This window comes from Pseudonaja textilis, chromosome 1 (assembly GCF_049901715.1).
Source record: "Pseudonaja textilis isolate UNSWEBS1 chromosome 1, rPseTex1.2, whole genome shotgun sequence".
NCBI lineage: Eukaryota > Metazoa > Chordata > Lepidosauria > Squamata > Elapidae > Pseudonaja > Pseudonaja textilis.
The window spans coordinates 22,243,298-22,255,306 of NC_141990.1; the positions used below are offsets into that span (position 1 = coordinate 22,243,298).

General features: G+C 42.9%; 1 protein-coding gene across 1 annotated transcript in view; it reads right to left on the reverse strand.

Moving 5' to 3' along the window:
• Positions 1 to 12,009, reverse strand: part of FSIP2 (fibrous sheath interacting protein 2) — a 57,031-nt gene that overhangs the window by 24,063 nt on the left and 20,959 nt on the right. The window contains exons 9-13 of the mRNA XM_087922938.1: positions 8,922 to 9,436; positions 6,892 to 6,958; positions 4,851 to 4,932; positions 4,565 to 4,601; positions 37 to 3,465 (exon numbers count right to left, since the gene is read on the reverse strand). Coding sequence (XP_087779064.1) covers positions 37 to 3,465; positions 4,565 to 4,601; positions 4,851 to 4,932; positions 6,892 to 6,958; positions 8,922 to 9,436 — 4,130 coding nt within the window. The remainder of the gene's footprint in view (positions 1 to 36; positions 3,466 to 4,564; positions 4,602 to 4,850; positions 4,933 to 6,891; positions 6,959 to 8,921; positions 9,437 to 12,009) is intronic.

Sequence of the window (12,009 nt, forward strand, 5' to 3'; positions counted from 1 at the left end):
TGATACACCAGGGAGTTGATGCTTACTTCTTTTGACATCTGGAAAACGACTCTTGTGTCCAGCCTTGGATCCACGTTCTTTCAACTGTGCCAGAGGTTCTACGGTCTTCTGCACAAAATCATAGAGAAGGGACTGGAGTTGAGGTGAAAGTGCCCCCTTCATATTCAGAGCAGCTGCAAGACCAGAACTCAGATCTTCAAACACAATATCCACCAAGTCATTGGAAACCAGCGAAGCATCAGATTTCACCCCAGCTGGGGTAGACAATGATTTTTTTGTGCTGCAATTTGCAGCCTTGGGAAACTGTAATTCCCCTGTTCCAGAATTGTCCATATCTAACATTATCGTCTGAAAGATTTCATTTAAAAGAGTTTCCACTGTGTTTTGGATTTGGGTCTGAAGATCTCTTTTATAAGTAGGGTTTTTCTTGAAAACTTTTTCCAATACACTTTCGTTCCGTGGTAAAGAGGTCTTTGCTTCAGAAAGATGTTCTTGGGGGGCAAAAATAGTCAAAACCATGCTGACAATTTGGGTAGCAGCTATGCTTTCAGAGAATATAACAGGAGGACTTAAAATTTTATCTACTTCCTTATCCAGCTCGTGCTTTACATTTTTCAAAATCAACCGAGCCACATCACTGGCATATGATTTTAAATCTGAGAAAGACAACGATACTGCCTGTTCTGATTTTTCTTTTGCAGCTAAAATAGAATTATTGTAGGAGTTAAAAATATCCTCTAAACAATTGGGAAAATTACCGTGTTGGTTGGCTAGAATTCTTTTGAATTCTTCTTGTAAGGCCGAGGAAAAGTCTGAACTAATTGACATTTTTAAGTTTTGCACATCTAAGCATAACTGAGATTCCACTTTGGATATGACAAAGGATTCCAGTTTCGCTATAAAAATTTGCACTAAATCATTAACCAGATCTGACTTAGATGGATGTTCAGGCTGTCTAATGTGCATTGGTTCACACGTGGCTTTTCTGCTACTCTGCACTTCTTCTTGTGGAAATTCTGACTCAAAGGACTTCTCGGGGTCTCTGAAATGCACTGTTGGTACACTTTTGCTAGCTTCTGTGGGCACACTCAGAGGAAGAATATCAGTGAAAACGAGGCTAGATTGCCCATTCCTGATGTCCTGCATGTCAGATTGAGCAATGCGGGAAAGAATTTGGAACACAGTTTTTACCAGATCGTTTGTAAAAGCCTGTACCTCTGTGTCAGAGATTAGAATCTGACCAATGATTTCATTTTGTCCTTTGCAGGTAGGTTGCTCCTCTGCCTGCTGACGGCTCATGTTCACTTGGCTAAGAGATGAAGGACGAGCACTGGGGGGGCAGACTGTTTGCTCTGCCCAAACATGCTGGAACGTTTCCTTTAAGAGATTTTGCACCATTTCAATGATTGGCAATTGTTCTTCCCCTTTAAAGTTGTCTTCCATTTGTTTCAAGGCCTGCTCTAAAGTGCATTCAGGAGCTGTTGTCCCTTGTCTTGCCTTCGACCCTGAGTCAGCGAGAAGTGTAGCAGTTTCCGGACTTTTCATAGAACAAAAAATGGCATTTTGCACAAGAGTATCCAAAGTACTTTCTGTCTTCTCTAGATATTTTGACTGAATCGTCGTATCATTGTCCAGAAATTCCCCATCATCCTGCAAAGCAGATTTGGAGTGAGACCGGCTTCTTTGTCGTGGTTCAAGACCAAAACCATTGTATGCAAGCTTTTGGACCTTGCTGGTATTTAATTTCCCATCCTGAAGTCGCTTATCTTTTTCTTCCTGTTCAGCTTCAGAGTAAATGACCATGCCAGGAACATTAACAGGAGGAAATGGTTTTCTTGTGTTTTTCTCATCTGTAAAGAGTGCTGTCGTGGTTTCAGAAGCTTTGTGGCTGGAAGGTTGTCTTTGTATGTTGGGGCAAGAGCTGGATTTTGCTGACGGAGAGAGAATCTTCAGTTTCTCAGTACTTAGATTGTTGAATACATCGTTAATGATCTGGATGATAACTGAGCTCTCTCTGGATGGAATCATTCCTTCTTGGCTCACCTGCCGCTGGATGTAGCCTAGGATGTTGCCAATCATCTCTTCCACATATTGAAGGATGTTTGTCTCTGAAGAGGTAACTGTCTTGGAAACTATCTTGCGAATGGTGTCTTTCACAATGGCGTTTGTGGCTTCGGATTCTGCTGTGTGTGGCGGGACTGCTGCATAGAGTTGTTCTAGCGGTATGCCAATTGCTTTGATTTTAGAAAAGAGTTCAAACTGGGACACTTTCGTTTGGCTTGACAAAGCAAAGACCTTCAGTTTGTCGATAATAATCTGAACAATCTCCTCAGCGAGGCCCAGCATGGACTCAAAGGGCAGGGGCATCTGAGCCCTCCAAAAGGTTGGATCCGAGTCAGTAAATTTCTCAGAGGCTGCAAGGCACATTGCTTTCCATTCTGTGGAGAAGTCATCTCTGGAAATGGTTTCATAATATTTCTTCTGAGCAGTGCGGTGGAGTTTACTGAGCACATTTTCAACAATATCACTGGCGACAAAACTGGCCACCCTTGAAACTGAACCAGCAACTGGGGGCTCGGCAGAATGGCTGCCTAGCAAGCTGTCGGATATGGATTCAAGAAGGACTTCCATTGAAATAGAGACAGTACAAGCTGTACATCCCAGGTCACCTAATATTTTTTTGAAGATGTCATCCAGAATCACTGCAGTAACTTTGGCAAGAGGCAACTTCAGCTCACTGAAAATAATCTTAAGGTCCTTCACATCGATGGTCTCCCTTTGGCGAGTAGAGCAATTAGGTGGCTTCTGGTCCCTTCCAGCAGATGGCAATTCTTCTGAATCAGTGGTCATGGTCGTTTCAGTTTTACAATGGAGCCCTTTTGGCATTGTGTGCTTTTGTTTGCTGGGGTATGCAGTACTAACGTTGTCCAGATCATCTGTAGAACTTTTCTGCATTTGGGAGAGGTGGCTGTCTGATTTGGAACTCTTCATGCTTGGTGTGGTAGACAGAAGAACATTGTCTTTCGAGGGAGAGAAAAAAATGGCTGCTTTCCCTCTCTTAAATTTCCCCTTAAGGATTTCACTATCTAGAGACAGGTGGGTGCTCTTGGTAAAAGAGGTGAAGGAAGACTTCGAGGAGAACAGAGAGGTTGACACTGGTTTCCCACTAGTAGAACAGAATTCACTTGGAGAGCTGGTGGTAGGTTTCATACTTGTGTTAGTAAAGCTGACTTTCCTACTGGCAAAGGATGGGAGGCCTCCATAACTTTCACAAAGGTCTTCATTGCAACTGGTACAGCTGCTGGAGTTCTCTGAAGATACTACAGACTCCTCAGAGATTGTGTACACCCGTGTCCTGACCCTCTCTTCAAATTTGGTGAGAGCTGGATAGAGGATACTTGTGACTGCTGACACTACCCACGTCATGATATTCTGGATGATGTTATTCAGGTCCGAAGAAGAGACCTAATAAGAAACAAAGACATGTTATATAACAGGCAAAAGACCTGCTGCGCATCACTCCAAATAAGGACTTTGGGGGAAGGACGAAAATCTATACCATCTCCTGAACGCATTTCTGCTGAACCAATAGTTCTGTATGCATGTTCGACCTTGATCTATATCAAGGACATATAGTAGTCCTTGACTTATGACTGGTTCCAAGGTATGAGGGAGCCCTGAAAATTACAACCCAATTTTGAAGTTATGATGGCTGCATCTGCCCCATGGACATGTGATTGCATTTTGGATGCTTGGAAACCAGCTCACCTGGTTCAACAAAAGAGATAATTTTCATTTGCTCCCAGAGCTCCATTAAGGAGGCAGCCATTCTCCATTCAGGAATAAAGGTTAAAAAGGGTTGAGGCAGCTATGAAGAAAACCTGCTTGTGTGCTGATGAACAGGATTTAAAGAGGAAAGCCTCTTAATTTTCTTTTTGTCTCCAAATCTGGATTAGCACACAGCCCTACATACATAATGTTAGAAATCAGACAATTTAGTTAACACACTGTGCAAAGCCAAAATTGAGTAACTCAGTTAAATATGTTGTGTAAATGCAATCTCATTATACCTGCATGTTTCCTCATGTGCAGAAATTTCATGGGGGATAAACTGGCAAACAGAGCTCCAATGTCTAATTACAATTTTATTAACATTTAGGTTCTCTATGAATCAGATGGTTTTGGATAGCAATAGCACGTAGACTTATTTATCACTTCAGAGTGCTTTACAGCAGTCTCGAAGCCAGGAGTGTCAAACTTGTGGTTCGTGGGCTGGATGCATCATGCGCTGGCCATGCCCACCCCCGGTTTAACGAAGGGGGGAAAGTTGTGATACGGCACGTAATGACAACGTGACGCCATAAGTTTGACACCCCTGCTCTGGGCCCTCATTTTACCGATCTCAGTAGGATGGAAGGCTGAGTCAACCTTGAGATGGTGAGCATCGAGCTACTGGCAATCGGCAGAATTGGCCTGCAATGTTGCATTCTAACCACTGTGCCACCACGGCCCTTACAAGTACACAGTCACCTCAAATGTAAGAATGATTAATAGAGTGACCTACTTTTCCTTTGAGGCTCTCTCGAAGTGCTGATTGGTCTCTGAAAGCAAAAAGTGATGGAGAGGGTCAATGAAAGATTGTGGAGCAAACTATTATACCCATACACACAGAGAGACAGAGATACAGATATACAGGTACACATACACACAGGTATATAATACCCTCCAGTGAACAACCTGGCAACGTTTTTCTCATCAGAATGACAAAGAAGACTTATTGCGAATTCTGGAGATTGTGGTTCAGCAATACAAGTGTTAGAAGTGGATGTTTTAGGATGTCTGAGACTTACGAAGTAGAAAGCAAGCGCTGAAGATAAGCTGAACAAGATGACTCACATTCCTCATTGTCCTGAAATTTTGTAGTCATGTGCTCTGGAAGAAGGGGAATACCAGCATTAACATGTTGTACAGCAATCTAATTAATGAAGGGAGCCTTGAAATACCAACGTTCCTCTCACTTTAATCCACAAAACTCTAACGCAGCTGAATGTCAGATAAGGGAAATCCACTAAGTCAGACATAACTGTTGGAACTGAAACACTGGAAAGACATCAAGGATGCCTTGTTCTCTTCTGCTCACTGTCCCAAATGGGATTATTACTATTTGATGAAATATATCTCTAGGTGGTCAGCCATTCTGTCAACAAAATGTTTTCATTTCAAATGTTTTCATTTCAGAATGGAAATTACAACTGAATCATTTTCACTATTTTACCTATCAGGATGCCACAGGCACTTCTGTACAAGTCTGCTTCTGCACTTCTGCTTTTGATAGTTTATCAACAACATGGCTAATAAGTGATATTTAATCCAGGGCTCTCCAACCTTGGCAACTTTAAGATTTGTGGACTTCAACTCCCAAAATTCCTCAGCCAGCAAAGTTGGCTGAGGAATTCTGGTAGTTGAAGTCCACAAGTCTTAAAGTTGCTAAGGTTGGAGACCCCTGTATCAATCAATGCTAACCTGCTGGCTAGAAACTGTCTCAGCCTTTCATTTTAGTTACCCACAAAAGTCAGTATTTCTTCCCCCAAAAGTAGGGAAAGCAAAACTCATCTACCCACCATATTGACCTATCTCCTGGCCTCACAATCCTCCATTTTGACTCTTTGATCCAGTTTTATCATTTGCTACTATGCTGAAAAATGAGGAGTTGGCCACCAGGCAATCCCTCCAATGGTCTCACAGATTGTCAAAATATAACATGCAGCTACTTTGGCAACATTGCTGATGGAAATGGAACGTCCCGCTAAAAGCCCACCAAAAGGGACACTAAAAACCAAAAGCAAGATAGAAAGGACGAATCGATGGCATTGACTGGTGACTAATTTATACTATATCTAGTACAGGTAGACCTCGAGTTACAACAATTCATTTAGTGCCTGTTCTAAGTTACAACAGCGCTGAAAAAAGTCACATATGATTATTTTTCATACTTACGACCTGTGCAACTATAGGACCCATGGTCACATGATCAAAATTCAGATATTTGGCAACTGACTCTTACTTATGACGGTTGCAATGTCCTGAGGTCATGTATGTGATCCCCTTTTGCAACTTTCTGATAAGCGAAGTCTGTGGGGAAGCCAGATTAGCTGAACAACCCTGTTGCTAACTTAATAACAGTAGTGATTCCCTTAACAACCGGGGCAAGAAAGATCGTATAAAATGGAGCAAAATTCGTTTAAAAACTGTCTCAGCAATGGAAGTAGACTTGACTGTGGCAGTACAGGAGTACCTGTAATGCCCTTCGTGACACAGGAAAGATATTCAGAGCATACATTTGCATTTGTTATCACAGAAGAATCCTTTCAGAGAAAGGCTCGTAAGAGTGAGTGCTTTTCTTTTGTAAAAAAAGGAGATTATTTGGATGTGGAAAGCCTGATATTAAATGTCCAGTTGCTGCAGCCCAGAGGTTCTGACCAGTTCTGGAGAACCAGTAGCGGACATTTTGACTAGTTTGGAGAACCGGCAAATCCCACCTCTGACTGGCCCCGCCCTCATCTATTTTCTGCCTCCCATTGAGTCCCAGCTGATTGGCTGGGTCTTCTTTTGTTGCCCTGCACAGGAGAACGGAGCTGGAAAGCAGTTTAGTGGGGTGGGGAGGGAATGGGGGTTTTGCAGTAACCTTCCCCTGGAGTGGGGAGGGAATGGAGATTTTGCAGTATCTTTCCCCTGCCATGCCCACCAAGCCATGCCCACCAAGCCAAGCCAACTCCACCAAACCATGCTCACAGAACAAGCAGTAAAAAAATTTGAATCCCACCACTGCTGCAGCAGGCCTGAAAAAGTGTGAACTAGTTACACCCAGTGGGGAGACAGTTGGGCCCTTACCTGTTTTCCCCTTATTAAGTCGTCTCTTCTTCTCGGAGTGCCTTTCACGTGGTTGACTTCCTTCATTCTAGCAAAATTAAAAAAGATTGTTTTAAAAAAATGTTATCAATGTTTTGAATGTGGTGGTCAGTCAGCCCAGAGTTTAAACTACTCCTTGCTTATCTCAGGCCCTCCCTCAGCCCAAAAATAGTCCCCTCAGCTTTTTCAAGCAGTGTTGTACCATTAAAGTTGCTTTCTTCTTGTGCTTCGCTTTACAAGAGCCTTCATTATGATGAGCATGATGAGGGGCTGCTGAATACATGGACGCTTTGCCTGATGGCTTCGATGCAGTTCGGTGAGATGGATTTGCTCCTAGCATGAAAAACAGTAGCAATAACTTGCATTAGCAAATGCCCAGAACTCAAATTTCATTATCACTCAATTATATTACTCCAATGCAACAAATCATAGGATGGCACAGGCTAAGCGCTTTGGGCCTTTTAAACCAATGAGGATACTGCAGCATTAGCGATACCAGTAGCACAATAAGAACAAGGTTTGCATATTTAGATTTGTGTCCATTATCAAAGCTCATTAGTGTTTCATAAGAAGAAGAAATCTCTTGTCATGCCCCTGACAGAGTCTGATTCTGAGGGGGAGGCCAAGCAGCTGACAGGGAGTGGGATTGTGGCTCCATTGGCTGTGAAGGAGGCTGGGGAAGGGCAAAGTCTGGCTGGGCAGAGCAGGGGAGAGGTAGAGCAAGGCAGAGGGAATTCAGAGGAAGATCCAGGCCCATGCCCTTTTCACCCTAGGGCATGCAAGGAGGAACAGAGAAGGGAGCAACATGAGTTGCAGGGCTTATGGGGAGGAAAGGGCCCTGATTCCCTTCATTAGCTTCAGCTGGGAAAACAGTGTATAAAAAGGGAAGCGACGCACAGCAAAGTTGTTGGAAGCAAATCGTGAGTTATCTGTTATTGTCAAGGCTTATCTGGGTTCCTGGAGTCTTCCCAACTATGTGTGTTTTGTTGGCCTTTCAAGCCTGCAATTCCTTATCCTGCCCTGTCAAGTTAATTGCTGCAGCATGATTTGTGTGGATTTTTATTTACAGTTTGTATATACTTTGTTTTCGGACTGAATTTCCTCTACTTAAAGACTTTTCTTGGGGGAATTTTTTCTCCAGCCGAAGGTAACCTGGACATTGGGGGAAAATTTGGCAGTATTAAAGGGACTCTTCTTACTTATGTGACTGTGTTGCCTTTGTGCCATGCCCTGGGTCATCATACCTCTCTACACATTACAAAACACTGAAAGGAAACACTGAAAGCACAGGAATGCAACCATTTTTATATGATGGGATTGGAATTTGCTGTTTAAAAAAAATGAAGAAAATGATGTGTTTCCAGAACCAAGGGCTAGAAATGGAAACAAACGTCTCATAGGTAGTCCTTGACTTATGAATGGTCCCTTAACGACTGTTTGAAGTTATGATCTACCTGAAAAAGTGATTAATGATCCGGATCTGAAATTCCCATGGTTGCCACTCTCCCACAATCGTGTGGCTGCACTTTGAGCACTCGGCAACACAGTCACATTTGGGGCCTGTTGCAGTATTCCGCTGTCACATGACCCTGTTTGACAACAGTTTTGTCAAAAACTAGCTTTTATTTCCAGCTTTTACAAAACCACACTCACAGTGAACCATGGGAACCCACTGATGACCGCTGCATTTGCTTAATTACTGCAAAAAAAAAATATTGTCAAATCAGATTGGTCACGTGACAGACCCATTTTATGACCATTAATGACTTGCAATTTCTATTAGAGTCGCAACTCAAGGACTACTTGTATTCAGCTTTTCTATCCTCCATTAGCTAGGACCTGAAACTGCATCGTGAGGTAAGACTTACCACCTGAGCATGAGAAAATGTGCTTGTTGTTGCTATTGCTTATTCCGTGTTTGCTGCTGCCACTTGAATCATAACCACCGCCTGCTTTTCCACTGCTGCTCCCACAACCAGCTGATCCACAGCAACCGGTCTTGCCACTGTTACTGGAATATCCTCCTGGCCCACAACCGGAACCACAACAGGAAGTCTTGCTCCCACATCCAATGGATCCGCAACAGGAAGTCTTGCTTCCACATCCAGTTGACCCACAACAGGAAGTCTTGCTTCCACAACCGGTGGATCCACAGCAGGAAGTTTTGCTCCCACATCTGGCCAATACACAGGAGGTCTTGCTTCCACATCTGGTTGATCTGCAAGTTTTGCTTCCACATCCAGTTGATCCACAGCAGGAAGTCTTGCTTCCACAACCAGCTGATCCAGAACAGGAAATCTTGCTTCCGCAACCAGCTGATCCACAACAGGAAGTTTTGCTTCCGCAACCGGCTGATCCACAACAGGAAGTTTTGCTCCCGCAACCGGCTGATCCAGAACAGGCAGTTTTGCTCCCGCAACCGGCTGATCCAGAACAGGCAGTTTTGCTCCCGCAACCACCTGATCCAGAACAGGCAGTTTTGCTCCCGCAACCACCTGATCCACAGACTGATGCTCCACCATCATTGCTGGCACACGCGGCTGAAGCAGAGGTTGGAAATTTATCTTTGCTCATTCCTGTCATGCCAGACCCAGGATTGGCTGATGGATTGTTACTAACCGCACTGCTGATTGTTGACACAGCATCCTTGGCTGAAGAGAAGGAAACTTTGCTGCTGCCAGGTTGAGGAACAAGTTTGCCTACAGCAAAGGACAAGAAGTGATATCTAAGAAATGATATATATGAAAAGAAGAAGAAACCTATTTATTACTCTGCCAGATTCACTGCTCGTGGCTGGCACTGCTCAATGAATGAGAATAAAATTTTTAAAACTGAAATGCACAAACTAAGGCCCTGAAAATCTTGAACATGCCATCAAATACGTCTAAAAGGTGTTATTAAATTCAAATTTTAAATATGAAAGAAAAGAAAATGACCAAGTACAAATGGGAAAGTCATCATACTAATTGTACTTTGTGTTAATTAAGCCTTTCAATTTAAATAAAATTAATCCAAATTTTGTTTTGTTCCAGCTCCACCAATCAGAGGCCATGCATGGGCCTAATCTGAAATGTAAAGGAAAAAAAAATACAAATCTTGCTTACTGTAACAAACTAGGAGGCATAGTTACCCATGTTTCTTCTAAAATAAGACTGGGTCCTATATTAATTTTTGTTCCAAAAGTCACATTTGGGTTATTTTGAAGCAAATAGTATTAAATGTGCCTGTCTGGCTGATTATCTTAATTGGGACTTATTTTGGGATAGGGCTTATATTACAAACATCTTGGGGAAAAATATGCTAGGGCTTATTTTCTGGTTGGGTCTTATTTTCAGGAAAACGTGGTAGCATTGCCATATACATATAGAAATGGTGGAAGACTTTAGTAGAAACCCTCCTATACTACCACCTCTTGAAATACTAGGCAACACAGTATCAACAGTAGAGACCTTCAAATTTCTAGGTTCTATCACAGTGATTGCGAACCTTTGTGTTGTGGTGTGCCAAGGCAATGGCCCTGCCACATCCTGCACATGGGCGCACAACCCCCCCTTACCTGCACTGCGTATGTGTGTGCCTCCCAGCTGATTTTTGGACCTTTAGAGGCTATTTTCACCCTCCTGGGACTCAAGGAAAGCCTCTGCAGCCTTTGGAGGTAGAAAAACGGGCCCGTTTAGGCACTTCCAGTTTCGGCACTTCTGGTATTTCTGTAAGGCCCATTTTTCAGCCTCCAAAGGCTGCAGAGGCTTCCCTCGAGCCCCCAGGAGGGCAAAAAGACCTCAAACAAAAAATCAGCTGGGAGGCACGTGCATCTGCATGCAGGTAAGTTTGGCTGGCGCTTAGGTGCCCATACAAATGGCTCTGCGTGCCACCTGTGGCACGCGTACCATAGGTTTGCCATCACGGTTCTATCATATCACAAGACCTAAAATGGACACATAATATTAAAAACAACATCAAAAAAGCACAACAAAGAATGTTCCTTCTGTGCCAACTCAGAAAGCTCAAACTGCCCAAGGAGCGGCTGATCCAGTTCTACAGAGGAATTATTGAGTCTGTCATCTGCACCTCTATACCTGTCTGGTTTGGTTCTGCAACCCAACAGGACAGACACAGACTTCAGAGGATAATTAGGACTGCAGAAAAAGCAATTACTACCAACCTGCCTTCCATCGAGGACCTGTATACTGCAGGAATCGAAAAGAGGGCTGTGAAATATTTACAGACCCCTCACATCCTGGAGATAAACTGTTTCAACTCCTATCCTCAAAATGACGCTATAGAGCACTGCACACCAGAACATGATTCTTTTCTTTTATGTGTACACTGAGAGCATTTGCACCAAGACAAATTCTTTGTGTGTCCAATTACACTTGGCCAATAAAGAATTCTATTCTATTCTATTCTATTCTATTCTATTCTATTCTATTCTATTCTATTCATAATTCAAACTTATGGGACTCAATTGAACCCTCCATTGTTTTTTCTTCTTTTTCTCTTTCCTCTACTACTTTCCTCTACATTTGTCTAAAATCATCAATAAAAGTTCTTGTTTTATGTTCTTTTTTGTTTTTGCATCTAACCTTCCCCAACCAACAGCAGGTTTCCAAATCCTACATGCCCCCCCCCCTCCATGCAGACATTGGATGCATTTAAAGGTGTGTGAACTTCAATTTTGAAAATTTCCCAGTCAGCATGTTGGGTAGTTCTGGAAGTTGAAATTGACACATCTTAAGAATTGTTAAGGTTGAGAAATACTGCTCTAAATCACAGAGTCAAACTCGTGGTGTCATGTTGCTGTCACGTGATGTCTTGTGATAGTTTTCTGATTCGCGGATCTGGGGTGGGTGTGGCCTGTGCTTGACGCATCCAGCCCACAGGCCACCAGTTTGCCCCCCCTACTCTAGATGATCCCATGTGAATCTTTGGATCCTGAGGCCTTTTCAGAAATCAAGTGGATGGGTATAATTGTAGTTTCATAGACTTTTATGAACAATAAACAGTATAAAAAGAGAGTTTTTGCTTAGTGAGCAAGAGGGGTATATGTGTGTGTGCACATGCACATCTCTGTGTATGCACATACATAAGTTAATGCAATCC